The 25,753-nt window shown below is 44.6% G+C and overlaps 1 protein-coding gene across 2 annotated transcripts in view; it reads left to right on the plus strand.

The window, feature by feature from the left end:
- The first annotated feature begins 23,078 nt into the window (after positions 1-23,078).
- Positions 23,079-25,753, plus strand: part of FGD5 (FYVE, RhoGEF and PH domain containing 5) — a 152,445-nt gene continuing 149,770 nt past the window's right edge. The window contains exon 1 of one of the 2 annotated variants that reach the window (XM_066616284.1): positions 23,079-23,101. Coding sequence is in view for 1 of the 2 variants with exons in the window: in XM_066616283.1 (XP_066472380.1) it covers positions 24,782-24,794 (13 nt within the window). In the remaining variant the exon portion in view is untranslated. Of the gene's footprint in view, positions 23,102-24,452; positions 24,795-25,753 lie in introns of those variants that run through there. The other variant, XM_066616283.1, reaches the window with a different exon arrangement.

Here is a 25,753-nt window from a genome sequence, read left to right on the forward strand (position 1 = left end):
CTTCAAACTGATAACAGTGGTATGTCGCACCACCCACAAACAATCTTAGAGGAGCAGGGCATCACACACAGGTGCACTGTTCCATACATGCTAGAGCAAAGGTTCATAGCAGACTGAATAACAAATCTGTCCTAGAAATGATTAGATGCATGCTCACGGATGCAAAGTTGCCCAACCAATTTTGGGATGACACAGCAGTGACAAGAAACTATTTGCAGAACAGATAGTCAACTGAAGGTGCAATCAAGACTCCCTTTCCTCCCTTCTAACAAGACTATTACTGCATTGCATATACATCACTGCATACCAGTGGCGTAGCGAAAGGGGGTGCAAAGCACTAAGTTTTGCAGGGAGATTCACCAAGGTGTGCAAGCAGCCCCTCCCCTTCAGAACCATTCTAGTCTGCAGGAGCAAAACAGAGGTGTATGCCTTTGATTTGCTCTGGCAGCCCAGAATGGCTCCGAAGGGGAGGGACAGGGACTATTTGCATGCTTTGGTGAGGCTCCATGCAAAACTTAGTGCTTTGCACGCACACACCCCCACTGCTGCATACCAAACACTGCATAGATTTGTTTCTTTATTTATAAAATCTTATATGCACATCTTCCACACATAGGGTGGAAGAGCAGTTCACCCATAGAGCAGTTTACAACAAATATAATAAAAACAATAAAACAATATAAAAGCAAAAAATGAATCCACAAACTGGTAGTCTCAGAGGATAAACCAAAAACAGCAGCAGTGCTATTTAGCTATGCTTCAACCTATTGATTGCTATGATACATATCTTCCTTTCATTTGAGGAAATTGTTTAAATATATTGAAGTCATTCTGTTCATCGAACTCTTCCTGTTTCCGCTTTCCTTCCGCTTTCCTTGAACTTGTGCCATCTCCAGAGGTGGTGCAAGTTCAAGAAGACCATAGGGGCCAGCGGCCCTTACCCAAGGGTAAGAGGAAAAGTTTCCCCTTGCCTCTGGCTAAGCCACTTCTGGCCCCTATCCCATGCTGGATACAGTGCAAGTCTCTTGGCTTGCCTGTTCCAGTGCAGGATACGATTGTGCCCTAAGTTCTTATCAGTTTCTGGGTCCAGTTCAAGGTGCTGGTTGTTGCCATTAAGGCTTCTTTACAGTTGAAGCTCTTAATACCTTAAGGACAGCCTTCTGCCATCTTAATCTGCCCGCCTACTGAAATATTGTGGGAAGCTCTGCTCTGTGTGTTATAATTGTGCCAGGCTGTCTGACATGCTTGTGGTTATTGTTTGCCTTTGTTAATTAATGTTTGCATTGGAAATTGTTATTAATTGTCACTAATGTTATTAATTGTTAATTAATTGTTATTAATTTTTTAAAAAATCTTAGCCCCTTTGGGTGAAAAGTGAACTCAAAAACGAATGAATGAATGCTGGATCCAAATGCTGAGGGCCAAAATATGATGGGCATTTGAATCCATCCATTGGTGTTTCAATGCCATGTCTCTGCTGTTCATTCTGAAGGCACACTTTTTAAAAGTGTGCCTTAAGTTGGATTAGAATGAAAGAATCCAAATGCATGGTTAGCAGCACTTGTAAAAACAGACACAGATTCTTCTTCCCTGCTGCCCCTTGGGATTGTTTGAGGAGCATATAGCACTAAGCTCTGTGCTTCCTTTCTCACTTCCTAAGTGCCCATTATGCTGAAATTACAGTTGTCCTCAAGACTTTGCAGAGTGCTTCTTTATGGAGCAGAGAAGAAACTCTTTGAAAACATGAAGAGCCAGGATAGGAAGGCTTAAATCTTCCAGTCTGGGCTGCCATGCTTAGCATCTTAATGGATTTAGCAAAAAGAGATGGGCTAAGTGGTAAAACAGATAAAAGGAAATCACTGTACTGACTGGCTAGCACTGTTCAGAGAGGTGGCACAAGAGCCTTCTCTTCCTATATTGGTTTGTGCCCAATCCTGAAGTCCTTCTCTGCTAGGATTGAGAGCTGTAATGCTTATAATAATACTCAGCATTTGTACTTTAGTGTCTTGGGTGTGCAGAGCACTTTGCATCCATTATCTTAATGTGAACCTTTACAACAAGCTGTAAAATAAGCAAGTATTATCCCTATCCTGCAGTTGGGGAGCTGACTTTCGAAGGTCACCTGCTGAGTTCATGGCAGGGATGAAATACAGGCTGAGAAAGTCCTGATTTGCAGCCACTCTTAGACAGAGGTGTAGCAAGCGGGGAGGGAGCTAGCCCTGGGTGCCAGGCTGGAAGGGGGTGCCACAAAGTGTGAGTTTGCTGTTAATAATAATAATAATAATAATAATAATAATAATAATAATAATAATAATAATAATAATAATAATAATAATAACTGCAGCATATCCACACTCACAGTGGTTGCTGTGGTGGTTTTCATCAGGTTTCTTCTGTTCATGTTCAGCAAACCTGAAGAGGAGGAGGCCATCTCTGGGAGAACCCAGAAGTGACATCAAGATATTGCCATCTTGGGTGCCATAGCCCCTGGCAACACTTCTGCTTTTAGCCACTCTGCTACACTAGCGATGAATAATAACATTTCCATCAGTTTGTACCTATTTCAAAAATGATAGACCAGCCATCTTTCCTGGAATCTCCCTGCATTAGTGGCATGTCTAGAATTTTGAAAATGTGTCACTCTTTAAGGTATTCTGGCACATGGTGAAAAATAAACAGAAGTTTTGTGTTTCCTCAAATGTATGTATGTATGTATGTATGTGTGTGTGTATATATATATATAAAGATTTTCTCAGTTGAAATAAACATTTAAAACAAACATACAGCTTGACAATAGGCCAATGTTCACAATGCATTTTGATTTGATATTTGTTCATCTTCAGTCCACTGGAATCTCATGGATTGCCAGATCTGTCTCGATCCCTGTACCTGTCATAAGGAGAGTCCAGTCACTAGTTGTCCCCCTCCCCCAATAAACTGATAAGGGCAGAAAGGAGGGGTTAATGCTGCATCATACAGTCTCAGAAGACTATGGTATCGCACTCTGAATGGTGGTTCTGGAACAGAGTGTCCTCTCCAGCGCGCGAAGCCTGGGTAAGGTAGGTATGGAGGATAGACTGTTTCCCATGCAGCAAATCCCCCCTCTCCACGTCCCTGAAAAGGTCCAATTGAAAAGCAGAAGCCAATACAGTTGGTTCCAGTGGTGTCGCAGGAGTTGCCAGAACGTGACTGTGTTCAGCCATGAACTGCCTCAGGGACTCCGGCTCCGGATTTTGCCTCGAGGTTGACTCCTAAAGCCTTTTCCATAACTGGATATAGCCACAAGGCAATGGAGGTTTGGGATCAGAGTTTTCCTTCTCTCAGATGAGCTGCCTTCCCAGGCTGACGAGTCCCATCTACCCAGTGGCTGTTTAGTCGCCTCTTACGACAAGTACAGCCAAACTGAGGGCCTATTCTTATCCCCCAGCCCCCAGAGGTTATGCTGCAGTGTACTGTGATATGTATGTTGCCCTCACCAAGTCTTAGGTCCTCCATTTATTAGACTCAATTCATTATATTAATGGGCATATGAAAGAAAGTCTTCAACCACATGAGGCCATTAATAATCAGAGGTTAAGTTTGTCATCTGCTGGTAAATCATGTGAACACTCAGAAGAATTAAAAGGCCTTTAACAATATTGCTTGATTAGATTGCCTCTTTCTCTTATAGCTGATGTCCAAAGTACTTCTGGCTTTTGTCAAGAACAGATTCAGAGCAATGCAACAGAGAGAAGGTCGTATAAACCTGCATGCACTTAAATACAGTTAGTCCTTGGTCTCCATGGGGCATCCATTCCTGGAGTCCCCATGGATACCAAATCCAGTATCCATGGGATATTGAGATCCATGGGGGGGATCCTCAGAGGACTTCCAGACGTGACCAGAAGTGCCTTTTGGTCATGTCCAGAGGTGTTGTGTGGCACATAGAAGTTGCATGTGGCCTCCCCACACCTCAGAATGCCTCCCAGAGGATTCTGGGAGGCACTTCCAGTTTGACAAAAAACCAGAAGTGCCTCTCAGAAGGCACTCTGGGAGGCCTTCTGAAGTGCGTGGAGGTTGTGGGCATATCAGAAGGTCTCCCTGAAGCTTCTCATAGGCATGTTTTTTTCAAACCAGAAGTGCCTCTCAGAAGCTTCTGGAAGGTTTTCTGAGGCACAACTGGAAGTCACTTCTGGGAGGTTTTGTGAGACCCTCCAAAACATAGATCGGAACCCATGTTAAATCAAATCCGTGGGTCCCAAACCCGCAGATAAGGAGGGCCAACCGTATGGTACATTGAATGCTAGGATGGCAGACTGTATGGCTATAAAAGCAAAAGCCCTTCTAAATCAGACTCCTTCTAGTCCAACGTTCTGTTTCCAAAAGTGACCTGTAGATGATTCCATGACACAGAGACTGAAAGGTATAAGAATTGCTTCCCACCAACTAGCATTCAGAGACCTACTGCATACTGCCTCTGAATATTTAGCCAATTAGGCTAATGAAAATTGTGAACTTTCATTATGAATGTAACCATCATGCCTATTGACATTAGCAGCCCAAGCCTAACCAACTTGCCAGTGCCAACGGTGTCGCAATGCAATGAGGAGGCCTCTGTGACTGACACAGAATGCAGTGCATGTTCCATTGGCACAGCTACATCTACGCAGGAAAGTTATAACTGGGCTGTAATAGACCTCCATTAAAACTCTCAAGCTGTCTTATCTCATCAAATATGCAGCATTAGTAGTGCTGAGGTGTTGCACTTTTAGGACATTGTCACCAACCTCATAACTTTACCAGATTCTAACCTGATACCAGATACCATAGATTTCCTGTGAATAAAAATATATCCAAGGTCAAATTTTCACCCCAGTGTGAATGTTAATTTTCCATGGCGTGAAAAAACCAACTATTTTTTTTTTCCTTTCTCTGCACTTTTTCCAACTGTACAATGAGATGACTATACAATGTTTTGAGATGGGGCAATTGGAAAGGTACTCTGTATTCCAAATGCTACTTATTTATATAAAAATGTACTACGTATAAAGGCATTAGGATAATGGTAATTTAACTTTCTGTCCTATTTATCTAACCACCTTGATTACCTTTACTGGGAGAAAGGTGGGGTAGAAATTCTTCAAATAAATGTTTCACACATCTAGCTAAAGATTAGAAAATCAGAACCTACAAATGTCCGGCACATTCATATGGAGGTGCTTCATGTGATGAGGAGTCAAAGCAAAGCAGGATTCCCATAAGCATGGAGAACCTACTCACATATAGCTGAATGAACCTTAGCAACCCTTTTCAGACCTTCCACTCAACACCTGCTGGGGCAGGGTTAGCATCTGCTAGGTGCAGGGCCAGCCGCATGATCCCACTTCCCTGCCACATGCAAAGGGAAGGCATGGAGGGATTTTATGAATAGGTCTCTATAAGCCAGGCTAAATGACAGCCCAGCCATGGACTGGCTTCTGGTTTGGATCAGTTGGATCCTATAAGAAGTTTGTTTAATAATCAAGCAAGAGGCTGGAGTCGGGGAAATCAGTTCTGCAGCAAGGTCAACGTGTGGGACAGGAACAATGGATGGGAAAAGTTCAGGTCAAGCTAGCTGTCCTGACCTGGAAATGTTGCTTCCAACCAATCAGCGTGCCCCTGCATACCAGTTTAGAGACTGAAAATGATCTGAACTTGAGAGAGGGCTCTTTCTAGACAAAGAGCAATCTGTTGATTACCTGAAGGAAGAGATTATCGGACAGGCCTGGCATTGCTCCCATACAGTCATTTTTATCTGTTTGCCCTGCAATTCCTGATCAATATCTGCATGATTTAATTAACAGTGCCCTAGAGCAGGGGTGCCCAAACCCCGGCCCTGGGGCCACTTGCGGCCCTTGAAGACTCCCAATGTGGCCCTCTGAGAGCCCCCAGTCTCCAATGAGCCTCTAGCCCCCCGGAGATTTGTTGGAGCCTGCTCTGGCCCCACACAACTGATCTCAGCGTGAAGGTGACTGACCTCTCCTGTGAGCTGTGGGATGAGGGCTACCTCCACTGCTAGCTGTTTCATGTCTGTGATGCAGCAGTGGCAGCAAAGGAAAGGCCAGCCTTGCTTTATGCAAGGCCTTTTATAGCCCTTGAGCTATCGCAAGACCTTCATTCATTCATATAAGTTCATCTTTAATATATTCATTTATGTAAATTTATGTAAATTTATTCAAATTTTAAATGTAAATTAATTTTTTCCCACAGCCCCCGACACAGTGTCAGAGAGCTGATATGGCCCTCCTGCCAAAAACTTTGGACACCCCTGCCCTAGAGCATTCTAGAAGGAAAAAGAAACAGTCATCAAGTGCAATGCGAAATGAGTCGACATTCTTGAAGTGCCTCACACCCTTCCTCCGTAGCTCCCCCATTTAATAAGTCTTGGGCTGTGGTGTGACTCAAACCATTATCATTAACCCAATGGAAGTAAATGATGTTCAAGCCCCAGCTGACAGCTAAGGAATGCTATGGAGCTGTTGATAAGGTAGGAAATTCACTCTTGTTCAGAGATGCAAACTGAAACTCTATTTAAACTTTGAGTTTTAAAAAAATTCTATTTTGAGGGGAACTCTTATGAACAACTGGTTTCAATTCTTTGTTTTTCATGTCATGATCAAGGAGGCACAGAGAGCAATAGAAAAAAGAAGCACAGCAAAACCATAGCTATTTTTGTTTAACAAGGTTTCCTTTTTGTATCTACTTGTGATGTGCTATGGCCAACATTATTATGATACCAATGGACAGTAGTAGCCCATTGGACACTGTATTTAAAGTAAGTAACCAATGGGAAGAAAGCATGATGCACCTGCTTCAGGAATGGGGAGGTGAGAGAATGTGAGAATCTGACATACTGTACTACATTACTGATGCACAAGAACCACATGAAAAACTCCACTGGCAATGGGGGGGGGGCAAGAAGGCCCAGGGGGAACTGAGTAATGGGTGAAGAGCATATTGTCATGAGTGAGCATCTGACTCACTAACAGATGCAGCAGAGAAGAGGGAACTCAGATAGCAACCAGCAGAAGAAAAGCAGTTTGAACATTTCATTCACTGGATTTTGACATTAACAAATTCCACAAAAAGTCTTATCACTACAGATAGAATGCTGGCATCAGAATCTGCTTCATATGTGCTTCACCCATGGCAGCTGTGTGAGAGGAGCGTTATATGGTAAGCCAGTTGCATGAACAGTGACCCACCTGGTAGAGTTTAGCCATGATTGTGCAACTTATTTCTGGAGATGCATAGATGACTACACAAAAGCAAGCCTTACAGCCCAGTCCTAAGCATGTTTGTTCAGAAGCAAGTCCCTCTGAGTTCATGAAGGTTGCTTCTGAAGCAAGCATGCATTGGATTTCAGCCTTTGAAATTGTCCTGGAGTTGAGTGGAAGTGGATGGACAGGGCAGAACAGGAAACAAGGATGTAATGATATAGTGATAGTAATGACACAATCAGTGCCAGTGGAATATCCATTGTTTGAAACAAGTGTGTTGAGGAGACTAGTGGCTAAGCAGAACACAGAGACGGAAGAGGGTATCTGCTGGAACAAATGACATCATCAGTACCAGTTGGGAAGTAGTGTGAGTTGCTTGACAAGCCATTGGCTGGTCAGAAGAACACAGGAAGGAAAGGGATGGGTGCTGGTACCAATGACATCATCAGTATGTACAGAATGATCATTGTTGGGAAGCAATGTGAGGTGTCAGACAGGTCATTGGAAGGACAAGGAACAAATTTTGTTTTCTTTCTGAGAATATTCACCCTTTATTATATTCTCAGAAAGAAACAAAATGTAAATATTCTGGAAAGAAAACAGGCAAGTCAAGTTGCCATTGTAGTGTATTTTATGTATTGTATTAACTTGAATTTCATTTGAGTTTTTTGCTGTTTCATTGCAATTTAATATAATTTGTGAATCAGCAGAGGTTTTCTTTGAGTGAATTACACTACAGTAGATATGTTATGTTTCTCTTTCTCATGTACACATGATCTGGATCTATATCTACCTATGAACAAAGCTGGGAAGGTCCAAATTCCTGCAGATCTTATAGAGGAGTTCTGTTTCTATCTGTTCCCCATTCCCATCCAGTGTGGCTGCAGATGCAGGTTTCACGCACAGGGCACTACTTGGATCTGATTTGTGCATGCCATGAGGTATGAGAGGAAGGACTCACATCAACCCCTCAATGTTCATGCACGTTTATTCTGCAGCAGAGATTCATATTTAAGACATTCATAATTTTCAGCACCGTTAGTTCTGAGCATATGTTAAATGGAAGGAAAGGGACTCAAGCTGCCCCTTCTTACTTCTTAACTGTATGTGATCAGTAATGACAGCTGCTGTTGCATAAGGTACTTTGGATCTAAGTAATTTTATACTGATATTTCATGCAACACTCATGTAATATAACTAAGGTAAAAGTACCAAGTTTTGGAATGTTCTTGGCTGTCTCCAACCTCTTTTGACAAGTTTTTTGAAATGCATGAAAAAGTTGTTGGTGGCGGACCTCCCATTCATTTGATGGGGCAAATGTCCCAGGTGTGCACCTTTAGGACCCTGTGGTAGCCTCTCTGAGGCTCTGGACCGGGGGGGGGGGTGGAAACTGTGCTTCTGGTTTTCTGGAAGCACAGTTTAAAGTGTCGGGGAAGCCTCAGGAGTTTCCCCAAAACAGTCTGGGGTCGCGTGAGGCTATGTAAGCTTCAGGTAAGTGGGGGGGGGGTGGATTTGCATGTGGGGGGCGGCAACATTCCATGGGGATGCACCATCGCAGACCTTTGCCGCATAGTGCGAGGTCCACCACTGAAAATTGTCTGTTCATTTACATTGCTCTCTCTCTCTCTCTCTCTCTCTCTCTCCCCTCTGTTTTTTTGTGCCCTCAGTCACTTCACAGGTTCACAGCTGATTGGCAGTGAGGCCACTTTGTTTGCGCCTGCAATTGTTTGCTGCAATTTCCTCCATTCTCAATTTACTTTGTCATCCATTGCATCATCATGTGGCCAAACTGGGAGGAACTGGCCCAGGAAGGAGGGTGGGATTGGCGGAGGTTTCCTCCGCTGGATTCTATCCTCTGTGTCAGGCTAAAAAGCCAGGAGGCTTGTGCTGTATCCAGCATGTGATAGGGCACTAAAGTGGCTCAGCCAGAGGTAAGGGGAAACTCTTCACCTTACCCCTGAGTAAGTCACTGCAGCTCCTATGGGTCTCCTTGGACTTGCGCCACCTCAGGAAGTGGCGTAAGTCCAAGGAGAGTGGAGTGGCTTGAAGTCACTCCATGCTGCTCAGAGAATGGGGTTGAGATCTGGCATAACTGCCAGGCTCCAGCCCCGCCTCCCACTACCCATCCGCCCGCCCCAAAACCACCCTCCCCCCACCCTGGTACGCCTCCCTTCTGCCTCCTCCCCACCCATCCCAGAGCCTTGCATCAGCCAAGCTCAGCCAACGCAAGGCTTCCTTCTCAGGTCGGCGCAGAGGCTGGATGCAGCCTCCGCAGCCTGGCGTATCTCTGCACACTGGCCCAGCCAACTCTCAAGGAGGCACAAATGTGCCTTATGACATGTTTGCGACCCTCCTGGGCTGGCGCAAGGACTTGCGCCGGCCCAGGGCACTGTTAAGATTGCACCCATAGTGGAACACTTACATTGTGCCACTGTAATCCCAGCCAAATCCAAGCCTGCCTACCATGTAACTGCCTTTTATTACTTTGCTACTCTTGCCTTTCCCTGCAGAGTGCCAAAATGCAGATTGCAAGCTCTTTGGGGCAAAGATCTGATTATAAAGCACGCAGTCAAATAAGCTTTATTTCTACAGATTATTAAAACCTAGAAGTTTTGTTGTAGTTGTTAAACTATAATAAAAGCACCTTTCAGCACCTCATCTTTGCCAGCTAGGAAATGCCAGCTAGGAATATTAACAGCTAGGAAAATGAATGTGAACTTTGAACGCTGGAACACATGGAGAGTGTATGGACAGAGTCATTCAGTCCTTCAGGGCAGGAATGCAGTGTGATTTACTGCCTCCCGTTGTATCTGTTATGGCACCCCAGTGGTTAACAGGCGCACTCTTTGTCCAATGGTTGCCAAGGAAACTGTTCCTGTATTTCAGGAAGCAGGGAGAGCAGTTTCCTGTTTTCAAGAAGGCTTCAGGACTGTTTTGGTCCAATCAAAAAGCAGATACATGACCGGAAATGGAGAACACAGCTGCCAAGGGCATATTAAGTGTGTTGTGCTATTTTTTTTTTTTAAAGAACTGTTGTAATTAATAAAAGCAGATTTTACCATCCCTAAATTGGGAGCCACATGACAAGAGAGTTACAGGCAAGAGGGAAGGATGTTTTGGGGGAGAAGGTGTCTACAGAAAGAACACTGGCCAGGCACAGACCAAAACACCACTGAATGCATTGAGGAAGTGGGTGTTTTGCAGCTTCCATAGATGTAACTTACACACAGTGCAACACACCCAGTGTACGGCCAGTGTAAAAGTGCCATGCCAATTCTAGAAGCTTCAGTTTACGGCTCACAATAACACTGTACTTTCTTTTCTACTCTTTTCTCTTCCTTTCTCTATTGTGCTTTCTTCTCATTATTGCTTCCTAATCTTCATCCTACCTCTGTCTCGTATTCCACTGCTTTAAACAATATTTTCCATCACCTCTTTTCCCTTGGTTTTAAAATTAACTCGTGACCTAAGACATCCCTGTGAGCAGGTATCCTTTAGATTTTCTTAGAAATAAAAACAATATGATTAATCTTCTGATAAGGGGGGGAAGGACTTATATGCACGTATTCAACTGGAGCCTTTGTTACTATACTGATGCCTACGTATATTTTTAGGCAGCTGGAGTAGCTCGAAGTAGCAATAAGTGTTACGTACATACCATGGTGTTACATATAGACAGGCCTCTGTAAATGTTGTACAGAATCCTAAGGGAATGCAGAAAACTATGGAATGTGGTATGGATTGTAGAATTCCTGCAAATCTTAGCTTTCAACTGATTAAAAAGATAAACATGTTTCTAGTTTTTCTGGGTGCAAAAGAGTATTGGAAAATGTATGGATAATAGTTAAGAAACCTCTGAAGACAGTTTGACCTCTGAGTCTTCCAGTGATTGAGGCTTGAGGCTCTCATGCTCCATGCAGATTCTTGTCCCTCCCCATGACCAATGCCAGTTATTTTGCACCCTAGGCAAGGCTAACAAGTTACTTACACCCCAAAAAAGTTTTCACAAGACTTTATATTCCATAGCACTACTGTGGTATTTATCTTAAAATTAAAAAGAATGTAATTGCCACTCAGGACACATCATTCACCGGACAGATGACCAATGGAGCAACAGAATCATGCACTGGATCCCGTACCACATCAAAAGAACCCGCAGTTGACCAGCTACTTGCTGGTCAGATACCTTTTCCAGGTCATTTAAACAACAGGGACTGCCGCACTGGACAACAGTCACACTAGACTAAAAAACATGGAGCAAGTGTGGGCCACATTGGGAAGGTCACCAATGAAGACGAACCATCAAAATCAATATACCCGTAATTGTCAGTTGCATTTTTTACATGGGTTAAAAAAACTAATCTTTATAAATCTGTGCCCATCAAAGATCAGTGCTGTGCCCCTCTGAGAACTGTGCCCTAGACAGCTCCCTAGTTGGCCTAATGATAGCACCGGCCCTGCCTCTCTTCATGATTAGCCAAGCGTAGATACATTATGCAAATTGTAAATATTGCACAATAAATTATGCAAAATAGGAAATATGCACATTTTAGTAATTTGTGTTATGTTACAGACTGCAGAAGTCAACATTTTTGGCATAGAATTTAGATGGCCTAGGAGAAGAATTTTAAGAGTGCTTTGTTCTGTTTTAACAAAGAGTACACAGCCTGGGATGCAGCCTGCCTCTGAAGTAGCATAAGGCAATTGCCACCCATCAATCTATGTCTTAGAATGATCTGATCCACACTAGGTAGGTAGGTAGTGGATCAGTAGGTATAACCCAAAAGAAGTACTGAATGTGCACCATCTTTGAGCCTATGAGCAAGCATGCTCCTGTCTCAAACCTTGTGCTTTATACATAGGAACTTTCAGAGTTTTTTCAAGCTGCCAAAACCTATCTTGATAACGCAGTAACAAGCATGAAATAGAGAATCATTAAGTGCAGCAATTTTAGAATAAACCAATGTGTTTAGTCTTGGTGCCAGACAGTTTTTGTTTGTACTTCTCTGATGTTGTTGATGTTGTTTATGCCTTAATGGCAGACTTCCAGAAAGGAAGCGGGGGGGGGGGGGAGAGAGAGAGAGAGAGAGAGAGCAAGACTGAGGAGTATTTAAAAATGCATTAAATTGCAGAAAATATAATTCTATTGGTAATGGAGCAGACATCATCCTAAATTATACCTGTCTGTAAGAGGATGAGAGACCTTCAAAGAGAAAAGCTAGTAAGATGAATAAGGTATGCACGTCTTTAATTTGAGAGAAGTCCAATATAAGCTGTTATATAGGTCATATCTCATTCCACATAATGTTAGTGGAATTTATTATTTATTTTTTTATTATTTAAAAGATTTATACCCTGCCTTTCCTCTGCCAGAGCAGATGCCCAATACAGCTTACACATTCAGACTTTAAACAAAAACAAATAACACAATATATACGACAATAAGACAATAAATAAAAGTAAAATAAGGGCATACAGAGACACAGGAGGCAACAGACAACACATCACACACATGTAAGACTAAACATAAATGTTCTGAGTCCTTGCTGAAAAGCCATGAGTGGGTAGTTCTTAGTTCCCCCTGTAGGGAGTTCCATAGTTGTGGTGGTGTTACTGGGATGGCTCACCCCCATGCCACCATCCCTCTAAATTGGAGCAAAGGCAGCACTTGAAGGAGAGCCCCCTCAGATGACCCCTTAGGATTGGGCCAGAATGTATGGGAGAAGGCAGTCCATCAGATAACCTGGACCCCAACTGTGAAGGGCCTTAAAGGTCAATACCAGTGCCTTGAATTGGGCCCGGAAACGAATGGGCAACCAAGTGCAGTCACTAAAGCAGCAGTCCAACCTCCTCACTCCAGTAGTCACCGGACCACCATGGCTTCCAGCCATGACATCACTTCCAGCTTAATGACATCACTTCCTGTGAGCCCCGACAGATTGTCATTCTAAAAAGTGGGTTCCAGTGCTAAAAAGTTTGAGAACCACTGGTTTCTAGGATCGCAGCTTTACTCATGAATTGGACCCACAGTATTTTCATTCAAAATGGCTTACAGCACAATCCTGTACATGTATACGCAGAAGTAAGTTCCTCTATGATCACTAGGGCTTACTCTCAGGAAAGTGTGGCTAGGCCTAAGGCTGCAATCCTAAATCACACTTTCCTGAGAGTAAGCCCCATTGAACAAAATAGGACTTACTTCTGAGTAGACTTGGTTAGGATTGTGCCCTAAATCATACAGTTTAAAATCCATACAGAAGGAAAAGCCACCTGTATTTGAATTTTTCATCAGATCTGACACAGGAAGAAAGGAACTCGCCTTCCTTCAGTTTCAGCCTCGTTGATTTATTGAGGGATTGAGGGAGAACATTTTAATCTCTAACTAAATCTTTTTGTTGATTAATCTACTGATTAAATTGATTAAAGCTTACAGCTCTAGAGTCAGACTTGTACTTCATAATCTATGTCATTAATAAAATTTGATTTTTAAAGTGAGAAAGAAATGCACCCATTTAATTCAAGACCAATCTAGAGAAAGTTAAGTATGCTGAGAGAACCATTGGGATCAATAAGACTGAAGATGTATCTATATGCTCTTAAGAGTTTTAGCGGAAGGTGGGAGGGAATGGGGGAGGGTGGAACAGGGGGAGGGGGCCAAAATGTGCAGGAGGGAGTGTAATGGGGCATGGAGGCTGTGGGAGAGAATGGTTCTGGTGGCAATGGTGTGCGCCAGATCCTGTCCCCTTTTTCTTCAGCTTCCTGCCTCCCCCCCCCCCCACTTGCACTAGCAGAATAGCTAGTACAAGTCTGAGGAAACCCATTGTGGAGCGAGGTCCCAATCCTTTCCAGTACTGGTGCAGCCATGGGGGGGAGGGGGGCATGTGTGTGCTGCATCCTGCAATGGGAGGGCAGTCATGGAGGCCTCCTCAAGGTAAGGCAACAAAAGTTCCCTTAACTCAGGGCTGCATTGCAGCTGCATAGGTGTTGGAAAGTTGAATACGATTATGCCTGAGAGGTTGATGCAGGGGTAAAGGGATTTATCTCCTTCCCCTGCTGAAGTTTCCCAATCCACCCCCCCCCCCAAGACAGTTTTTGGTGCAGCTGCACCAGTTGGGGGTGGGGAATTATGACAACACTGGAAAGATTAGTAAAATTAATTCATGACACTGTTAATTAATGACAACGCTAGAAAGATTAGTATAATAAAAAAAATTTCATGAATATTTAAAATGGAGAGAAAGCACTTATGAACTGCTGAGACAGTGGTCTGTAAGTTTCCATGTAGGCACCCAATGCAACAGGTATAAAGGAGCTCTTCTGTGCTTGGATATTTGGGGACAAAGTAATTCAGATAATAGATTTACTACTGGTGGAAGCAGACAGACAATTTAACTATTTCCTCTTGGGTCAATTCCATCATGAAAATAGGCAGTACAAGTGTGGCCCACTAGACATGTGATGTGAAGCTGCAAACTCCAAGTTCATGTATTAGAACTTGTGTGGCCCCGGGCAAGTTGTGAACTGAGAGTAACCACCATTTCCCAAACAGAATTGTTGAGAGGATCAGTACAATGATGTCTATATGAAGTTCTGCATAATGATAAAAAAGGAGCAAATAAAGCAAATAAATAAACAAAGGCATCCATTTCACATGTTCAGAAGACATTAAACTCCACTTGGAAAAGATCCATAAACTGCCACCACTTTTGCATACACCATGAAAGTGTCCATTAATGTGGACAAAGATAATAAAATTATACCAGTAGTGCATTTTATGCAGTATTTTTGAAATAAAACCCACTACGATATTTTTGCAGCCTCTAGCTCTGGTTATGATAATCTTTGCTGTGTGGGATTACGTATTCCCACTCAGTTGAGTTTCCTTTATTGGACGCTGGCTATAAAAGCAGGCCTGGGGATATGAAGAGCTACATTAGTATGTATATGTGTATGTAACAGTTCATAAAATGCCTTGTGCTCAGAGTATAAAGAAATTCTCTTTCCATGAATACATGTGGGGTGGGGGGGGGGACAATAAAAGAGTATATGACTCCTAAATTAATTAAAAACCATGAACAAATGAAATCTTATAACCAGGCTAATGAAGTGCTTGAACATCAGCAAACTGCCACCATTTGATTGTGTTACTCAGGATTAAGAAAGGTAAGAACAGGCAGCCATAAATACAGTTTGATGACTGGCTCAGGTTTGCTCGCTCTTTGCCATGTCATCGTGTTAGTCACAGAAATCTGTCAACTGCGATTGTTTGCAAAATTCTGCTCTAGAAACCTTGCAAGTGCTACTGTTTTCTTCCACAAAGTAAGCAGCAGCTTTCACAGCACAAGCCTATGCAAGTCTACTCAGAAGTAAGCCCCAGTTTGTTAAATTGGGCTTACTCCCAGGAGAGTGTGCATAGGACTACAGCATCAATTTAGAGCAGGAAAATTGTGTGCAGGCAGTCCTTGATTTACAGGGGCCCAGAGGGAGCCCCCCATTCTGAGTTTTTGTGATCATCCTCTTAGTTACAGTATTTAGAGGGCCTGATGGGGCCTGATTTGACTACCCAAATTATATATTTCATTAAACACATGGCTGTCCCATCCATGAGGGCAACTGAAGCAGTTACCACAGTCAGCAGAATGGTGGAGCTGGAGGTTACCCATCTCTATCCACCTACTTACTCTTTTGGTGCTCTTCCTCCTTCCACACCCAATTTCTATTGGAAAAGGAATGGGACAGAGAGGAAGAGGAAATATGAAGGGAGAGGAGTGCTGAGATATAAACATAGATAATGGGAGGTGCAGAGGCTGACACGTCATTGGGTAAGGGGGCAGTGTTTGGCATGCTGCTTCAGGTGTCCGGAGGTCTTGTGCCAGCCCTGACTAAATGCAAAATGTGGCCTAGAGTGTGTTTATAAAGATAGTAGCTTGGGAGAACTCAAAATGGAATAGAACCATAGTGGTGATGTTGTTGGCCTTTTTCCCCACCACAGTTTTACTCTCAGTTGCATTCCCCATTGGCTATTTTGATAGAAAACACAATTCCATTGGCTTCCAACTGAAAGTTTGTTTCCTGTTTAAAATAGCACACAAGAGGAACAAGTGGGAACAAAATCACAAGGGCAAAGTTCTAACCCCCACCCAATGGTTCTGCTCTGTTTTGTGCCCCCCTCCTGGGCTGCTATTTGAAACCAAAACAAGCCATGCTGTGTGTTTGTAGGCATTTCTAAGGTGGCCCTAAAACTAAAGGGAATCTGGTTGACACTTGTGGATTTTCCTTCCATAATTTGAGCATTACATGAGGAAAAATCTTAATTCCACTGTCACAGCTCCATAAAATCACTTTTGTATGTTGAATGTCTCAGAAGGCCTGTAACTTAAACAGCTTCCTTCCCCTCTCTTCCACCCCAATGCCACATGCTTTTGAACCAGGCTTTCATAAGCAGATTGTGATATGACATTAAGATTTGCTGTTCAAAGGGAAAAAGAAGTGTCAAAAAAAAAATCCCATTGGGCATGTCAAAGCCTTTGAGCACATCTAAAGTAGCTCTCTGGATCCCAGCCAACATATTCCTATTCACTTAGTACATGCTTCAACCACATGAATGCCAACTGTATCTTTTCTCCAGTGAATGGCAGACTGGGTACATTTGCACAATATTCTGGAAACACTTAAGAACTGTGTAAAAACGTCAGATGATCTGAGAGGGATATTCACATAATTGCAAGTTTCCTGGGATTCAGTTCCACACCTAGTAGAAGGTAGTTGCTTCCTGTTTAATATAAGGTAGTCATCATGCAAGCTTCAGACAGCTGTGAAACGGGGCAGAGCAGCTCCCTAGAAGGGAAAAGGAGCAATTAAGAAGTCCAAACATACTGTGTTTTCAGGGAATCCTCCACTGGTTGGATAAAACAGATGTAGGGGAAGAACTATTAAAAATGAAGAATGGGCACAGTGATGTCTTTTATTGAACCTACATCTGTGCATATAAAAATAGGAGTATACAAAATATTAAGTCGCACAATTCTTAATTGAAAAAGTGGGAAAGAAAATCACTGTATCACCACAAATGATTCATCTGCACAAGGACTGTTTACCACTCCCCACGCAGTGTCTTCTTGGGACCTACTACATTTCCTTTTGACTTGTTCGTTCCCCTTGCACTTATTTAATTTTCAGCCCTATCCTAAGGGGCCTTTGCATTGCTGGAATAGGTGTTCCAGCAGCATAAACCCCCTTACATCTGTCACAAAAGTGTAAGTGCAGAAGGACATTGCTTGGCTCAGGGGTGTCAAACTAATTTCATACAGAGAGCCAAAGTTAGCATTCATGCTACCTGCTGAGGGCTGGAAGGAAGCAGGAAGTGACATCATTAAGCAGATGATGACCAGAAATAAGAACTTTGTTCTCACTAAGAAACTCATTAACTGCAAATGACAGAAAAGAAAATGTGCAAATCTTGTTCATATTTTCAAGTTATGAAAGAGCCCAATTACAATGGGGACTGGATATATTGCCTCCAGAGGTTGCATTTGGCCTGCGGGCCTTATGTTGGACACCCCTAGACTAGCTACTGCCATAAGTGGCAAGTGGCCAGGTCCATGCAACAATGGATGCTCACCACCGCAAGTCATGCCATACAGCGTAGGGTGTTAAATAGTGGGTCCATGTGAATAAAGGAAGGCACTGAGGTCAGGGCAATACAGCTCCAAGGTAACGGGGGAAAAAACATTCCTTTACCTTGAGGAGACCTCTGTGACTGCCATCCAATTGCAGGATGCAGCACATGCTCCATTGGCACAGCCATGCCATTGCTGGAAATTTGGTTAGGATTTGGGCCTCATTTGGAGAACATGATTGAATATCTTTATGCAAACTTATTTGTTTATCTCTGGATCAACAGGGGGTGCCCAGGTTATGGAAGATCTGCTGAAGTCAGTGGTGGACCTCCCCAGCTTTGTGCCCCAGGGCAAAGGTTCGAGATGGTGTCCCTCCATGTGAAAATTCTCCCCACTCACCTGAGGCTCACAGAGCCTTGCGTGACCGCAGGCTGCATCAGGGAAGCTTCCTGAGGCTTTCCTGAGGCTGTAAACTGTGCTTTCATTTTTCCAGAAGCACAGTTTCCAACTCCGTCGGGAGCCTCAGACAGGCTTCCATGGGGTCCTAAAGGCTTGTGCCTGGGGCATTTACCCCATCGTCCCTAACGGGAGGTCTGCCACAGGCTGGAGTCCAAGAAAAGCAGAGTTAGAAGAGAACAAGCCACATTCTGAATATAGACATTGGACCACAAAAGAACAGAATCAAAACCGTAATTCTGAAATGAAATGGATGTCCATATCCAGCCTAGTTACTTCAGTTATCTTTGCCCCAGTTAAATGTGTTTATCTTCATTTGTTTGCTTCACTATTTCTTGTACTCTGTTCTGTTTTCCATTAAAAAAATCTGCACATCAGGGTTATAATGAAGCTAGAGTCATGAACAGTTTTACAGGGCCTTGCTTTTTGGCTCTGTGTTGTAAATGCGATGCTGTGTTGCGTACAACAAATGCTGCATTGTAAATGTGTTTGGCTCTGTGTTGTAGCGATGATACTTGTTGTTAGATACTTTATAATGAAATAAATGTGAAATGTGACTGCAAGAAGGCTGCTTCTGCATTTTGCACCTTGCTGAAGAAATCCTTCTTATTAGTGATTCTTATCACCTCCTAGCACATAATCTCCCAAACACAAATAATCTTCAGGCACATAAAATATTTACAGGACTTTCTTGGAAGCCCTATCAGTTCTGCGTTGTTAATATATTGTTTTATATTATTATAATATAATAATAATATTATATTATTATTATAATATTATATAATATAATATTATATAATATAATAATTATTATATTGTTGTTGTTATCAACAACAATTGTTGTTATCGGATATTGCAGTCAAGGAATGTTTAGCTTCTCACTCCCAAATACTGTTCAGTGGTTGTAATAAAACAAGTTAAGACCTAACTATCTTCTGTACAAACACCCTGCCATGCTGTTCATAAGCACAGTGGACTTTTAGAAATGTATTCAGCTGTCTGTTAAGTGCAGGCTCATATGAGGCAACATGAGATCCTGAACTGGACCCTTGGTGGATTGTGCCCTCATTAAAGAGCTCAGTTATCTCCACCTCTCACAGAGGTTTAACTAGGTTAGAGCATGAGGGGTGGCCGCCTCAGATACTATGCCAAAGGGGGCACATGACTGCCCCTTAGGCGCCACCGTAGTTATAGAGAAGGCACTGGCGGCTTTGTGCCCCATGTTCCTTCTCCTTCAAGGGGAGCCTCCACAGGAGAAGGAATGGGGGGGGGGTGCAAAGCCACTGCAACAAGTGCTCCCTCCTCTGAGAGAACTTGGAAGTGACATCATGTGACATCATGATGTCACTGCTCCAGGCACTGGGGCAGTGCGTTTTGCCTCTGATTCCTCTCATACTATCTGAAACCAAAATTCTACAGACAGTTCTGTAGCATAGCATGTTTTTTTTTTTTAAAGTGGCTCCATTCCTGGGAAATGACAGGATTGTGTGGAAAAGAACAATGCTAGTGGCCAAAGGAAGAGTGGTGTCAATATAGTGCTTCGTACATGATCCCACCCTTCCCAGGTAATTTGAGCACTTGTACATTACCTCAGTGTTGGGGGATGAAACCACAGGAAAACTCAACCATGCGACTCCCATAACATAAGAGTCCAAATTAAGTAAAGTTAGAATTTTAAAAATATATTAAAATTTTATTTTAATATTATTTTATGGGTACGTATTTCAACCTTACAGTGGTTTCATTGAACTTTTGTACAAGGTCTGGAAAGATTCACAGCCCAAGCCTATATATGTCTACCCAAGCAGTAGAGTACAAAGAGGTTTACTGCTAAATGTGTATATAAGATTGCAGGCTCACCACTTCAGCAAAGGTCCAGCATCAGATGCTCCCAGACCATGATGGGACCCTATAGTAATATTCTTTCTGGTATCACAGTCTTTTTTAAAGACTATTCTTTTGCTGCTGTACTATTCAAGAGTAGTTTTATTGCCCCTCTTTTAAGGACTATTAGCCAATTAACAACATCTTAGCTGGTTAATCATACTCATTTTAGTTGCATAATCAATAAAATAATCAATTAAATTTGCATATGGGTAAAAATTATAGTTCTGCGGCAAGAAGCATGCTCTCTTTGGTTTAGCATGATGCATGCGTTTGTCACAGGAGGCATCATCTTAAAAGGTATTCTGTGTGAGATAGAAGAGGGGGGATACCTCTTTAAGATGGTGCTTGCCATTTGAATGTTTATAAGTGTCTGTATTACAATAATTTTTTAAATCTCATTTATTTTAGAATACCCTTTAGTTGATTACACATTTTACAACCATTAATATAACCAAGTAATCCATAAAGAATTGCAGCCCTGTGTTCTTAAAAATGTTGTTATCAGCAAAAGTGTCCCCTTCCCATCTGTAGACACCCTACAATTTTGTGGATTGTTCATTTATTTATGAGTCAATCACTGATCAAAGCTGCTGAGTTGATGCACAAACTTTAAACTGCAAATGCAGTTTTTTTAAAAAAAAAAAAAAACAACCACACATGGGATTCAGGTCTGATATGATGGTTAATGAGTGTTGGATGATCCATACATTCTGACAGCCATTCTAAAATCAGCCATTGTTAATGAGTTTGCTTAAATGAATGGCCATTATGTATTCTTGCTATATCAGCATTTTCACAGTATTTTTTTTGTACAGTATTAAATTTGCCTTAATTTTCACAAATAAATAATGCATGTGCAACAACTAGCTGTTTATGCAGCCTTCAGACTACAGAATCCATGATGCAGTGCCACTTCGAGCTCAATGCAAATCCATGAAAACAAAACCAGAGAGAGAGAGAATCCAACTGATGGACTCTGTTGGAGAATGACAGTGCCAATGGAACGATTGTAATTTGAACAGGCAGGCAGGAAATCTGTCACTTGGGGATAGGGCAGTGGTTCCCAAACTTTTTAGCACCAGGACCCACTTTTTAAAATGACACTCTATCAGGACCCACCTAGGTTTACCAGTCTTTTAAAAAAGGAGATCTAAAGAAATAATATTTTCTTTCTTTCTTAGTGATAACTAGAAAAAGACCCTCAGTTTTTATTTCCCTATATTTAAACATGCTTGTGAACTGCAGGAGTTGAGCTCTTTGCAGGATAATTAGCAGCTACAGTATTTGATTTTGAATATACTCAGGGCTTGTGGCAATTAGTTATCTGATCTTTCCATCATCCTTTGGTGACCCACCAAAAATCAGATCCTGACCCACAGTTTGGGAACCACTGGGCAAGGTAATGGAAAACAGCCCCCAAAGAACCTACAGAGCGAGTGTCCCCACTCCCCCATCCCAATAATGGGCAGAGAGGGAGAGTTGCCTAGTTTGCACAGAAAAGTGTAATCAGTCGATTTTTGTTCAAGTCCCAGAACTGCATTCTATCCAATGAGCAAAAAGAACAATGAACGTGCTAACAGAAGCACATCCTTTATGAAAGCTGCTGGACTTTGCTCAAACAAGAAAGACGTGCATTTATTGGGCAATAAAGTGTTTGTGTGTAAAAGCATTCACGGGCACAATCCTCAGATGCTTTTGGGAGTTTTTGCTACAAACTGCAGGGCCTGCCATGCCAACATGTTTGAGTGGAAGAACAGAGGGGAATGAATGGGGAATTAATATAATTAGAGCTAGAAAATGCACAAAGAGACTTCTATACCTCAGAGATGGTGCCAAGTGGCACTTGCGGGGAGCAAGTGCACCTCCTCAGACATGCTTCCTGCCATCCTTTCTGTTCCCAAATCCATTCACAGCCACACACAGGCACTGCAGTGTGAGAAAGTGAACTATTTGGGCTATTGGTGTCTCCAGCTCCTGTTCCAAGTGCTTTCTCCTCCAATAGCAGTCATTCCCTTGACATGTTTCTGCCATTCATGCTACAGCCCTTCAAGATCTCTCCCTTTTATTCCTGTTTTAGAGAAGCAGAAATGACACTGAAAGGTGGTGACATGAGTCAATGGCTGGCCAAGAACTGACATTCGTCCAGGTCTTCTTCACATCCCATCAATGACAACCAGGCATTGCTAGGCCACCCTCTGATTACTCTAGTATTGCCTCTGCACACTTAGGCTACAATCCTATCCACACTTTCCTGAGAGTAAGCCCCATTAACTATAATGGGACTTACTTCTGAGTGGATATGCATAGGATTGGGCAGTCAGGCTATATCTATGTATAAAAATCAAATAACTAAATGGCTCCCTGGCCCAAAAGGGCTCACAATCTAAAAATGAGACTTACTTCTGAGTAGACACAAGCTCATAGCTACATTTCCCCTTTAGTTGAAGTGGAAGATCAGGGGGCAGCACTCAGATTATTGGGGGGGGGGGAGGAACCCTTTATGAAATTCCCTCCCCAGGTGTTTCCCTCCCCAAGTGTTTGCAGAAACACTTCATGGAGAAACCCCGGCAATTCACACATGCGGTCGCGTGATCACGTGACGCGCTCCACAATGCACGTCTGAATGCCTCCTTAGGGTCACGACTTGCCACCCTCAGCCAACGGTTCTGCAAAGCGGTGCTAGGGATGGAGCCGGGTCTGCATCCATGAGGCTGGATGAGAGGGGGCAGGAAATTATGTCATCTTCCTGAGCTCGGAGAGAGCAGGATTGCCCGAAAGGGAGGGAGGGAGATGGATCGTGAGCCCAAACCTGGGCTTTAAAACGCTTCTCGCAGGCTTGATCGGGCGGAAGGAAGAGCTGCTCTCTCTGCCCTCGGACCTGTCCTGGGGATCATCTTGCAGGTAATTCCTCCGGGCTGGGGGCTCGTAGGCATCTGCTCCACAGCTGCCTGGACAGGGCGAAGGGGATCGCAGGCTCCCCTGCCGCTCCCTGAAGCCAGCAGACAAGCATCCCCGGCTCACGTCCCGAGAAAGCCCAGCTCAGTCCTTCACACCATCGCGGGGGGTGCGCGCGCGCGCGCATACACGCGAGCCAGAGGGAGACTCTCCTGCTTTTTCTTCGGCACGTGGGAATGCAATCATACACGCGTGTCAGGGAAAAAAAGTGCACTGAAGACAGTCTGAGTCACTGGGCATAGGATCGGACGCAGGTTATCTTGTTCACGGGGCGGGGGGTGTTCAGAACTGTGTCCGATTGAGTCTGATGGGGCGGCCAGGAGAATGCTCCCCAGCTCCCTTGGGGATCGCAGTTGAGGAGTCCACGGGCAGTGGAGACGAGTGGGACTCCTCTAGAGTAAGACGAGGTTCGCTAGTTCTCTAGACCGCAGAGGCCATGGCCAACAACCCACACTTTTGTCGACTGTGGGCATCCGCTTCCCGGGAATGGATTTGCAGGAGCGACGCCTGATTGCGAATTCTGCTCAATGGAACCCGCGGATTGAATGGTGCTCCCCCACCGAGCTGGCACAAACCCTGCCCTCTGCGTGGTGTGTGTGCATGTGTATGTGTGTGTGCGGGGGGGGGGGGAATTGAGCCGCCACTGATCCCTGTTACAAGACACGGAAAGGGGAGTGGGAGAACGTGAGAATGTATATTCAACACGAGAAACAGCAGAAGGGTGCTGCTGGGCCAGGTCAATGGTGAGCACCGGCCACCCTGAGTTCACAGGAACAGCAAGAGGAATTGTCAGGCAAGCAGATAAAAATCAGGTAGACCCGGGTGTACCGTCTCGTCTGAACAGGGGAATTTTACCCTTCGGGCTGCCCATGACTTACAGTCATATCTAGATTCTCCTTTAGAGCCTTTCCTCCAACGAGTTCTTTAACTTTCTTGCAAAGTCATATAATATATGCTATTAGTAGCAATGCTGTGGCAGTGAGTTCCGCGGGATGGTGTGAGAAGGCACTTTAAACCTGCTGTCAGTTTCCGCGCGGGACTCCCCTTCCCCCAGTTTTTTCCTCGTGCTGGGAGGGCATTTCCTTCTATTATTTCTCTCCCCCCCCCCCCCCGGTGCTTTTTGAAGCCCCGAAGCAGTGGCTGCCGCGGTCTCTTTAAATCCCGGCTTGTTTTGGCACCCGGGCTCTTCCCTCCCCCCCCCCCCCGGTTGCTTCTTTGCTATTCCTGCGTGAGCAAAAGGGCTTCCTCTGCAAGGAAGGAAGGGAAATGCCTCTCGGCCAGAGGAGGAGGAGGAGGAGAGCAGCGGTGGCGGCAGCAGCAGCCCTGGACAGCGCCCGGCGAGCAGCGAGCAGGGAGCTTCCAGTCGCCACCAGCTGATGGCAGCGATGGGGCAAGGCGAGGGGGGCTCTCCGCGGCAGTGAGCGGCCCCAGGGGCTTTCCGAGGAGCTGCCGCCGCCTCGCCTCGCCTCTCTCCGGCTGCAGGTCTCCTCCCGGGCCGTCCATGCCCCGACCCGAACTTGAGCAGCCTGGGGGGCTCCGGCGCAGGGAGGGCTGAAGGAGCCGCCCGGGCGCCGGCCAGGACCATGATCTGAACCGCGGAGGGGAGACGGGCAGGCGCTCCGGAAGATGAGCCACGCAGGTAAGGGCCACTCCGGGCGCCGCAGGAGCATCTCGCCCCTTCCGACCTCTTCTTGGGGGCGGGCTGCGCCCCGAGGACCACGCAGACCCTTCCAGGCACCGGGGCAAACTTCGCATCTCGTCCTTGCAAGCGACGTGCCTGGCGATTCGAGGGGTTCGGGTCCAGCCCTTGCTCGTCCTTCCCCCTTTCTTTGAGGGGGCTATTTTGACTTAGATTTAGCCCCTCCATATCTTTTTTTTTGCGGGGGGGGGAGAGAGGTGCAAGAAAACAGAGACTACACGGAATCTCTGTGATGCACGTCGGAATGAGCGCCCCCCCTCGCACACCCCGTCTAGGAAAGCCCCCCCCCCCGTGAAACTAATCTTAACGACTGGCTAATTTTATGGAGTCAGACTTGGCCCTGGGGGTGGGGTTCCGCTCCCATCACGTCTCCCCTCGGCAGACGGCAGGTGGATTGAGGCTGCAATCCTACCCATATTTACCTGGGAGTAAGCCCCGTTGACTATAATGGAACTTCTGAATAGACACTTTAGGATTGGGCTCAGAGGCTGCAACCCTATATACACTTACTTGGGATTAAGCCCTATTGACTATAATGAGACTAACTTCTGAGTAGGCATGCCTAGGATTGGGCTCCAAGGCTGCAATCCTATCCACACGGACCTAGAAGGAACCCCGATTGGGGCTTACTTCTAAGTAGACATGCATAGGATTGGGTTCTGAATCCGGACGCGGGGGTGCGAGTGCCAGTGGCGTAGCTAGAGGGGGGCAAAACCCTCAGTTTTGCAGGGAGACTCACCACAGAGTGCAGGGGGTCCCTCCCTTCGCTTCGGAACCATTCCGGGCGGGGGGAGCAAAACGGAGGCATACTGGCTCCGAAGGGGAGGGGAGAGGGCCCCTTGCACTCTGTGCTGTGTCTCCCTGCAAAACTTAGTGCTTTGCTCTCCTCCAGCTACGTC

The sequence above is a fragment of the Tiliqua scincoides genome, chromosome 2, assembly GCF_035046505.1.
Source record: "Tiliqua scincoides isolate rTilSci1 chromosome 2, rTilSci1.hap2, whole genome shotgun sequence".
Lineage (NCBI taxonomy): Eukaryota > Metazoa > Chordata > Lepidosauria > Squamata > Scincidae > Tiliqua > Tiliqua scincoides.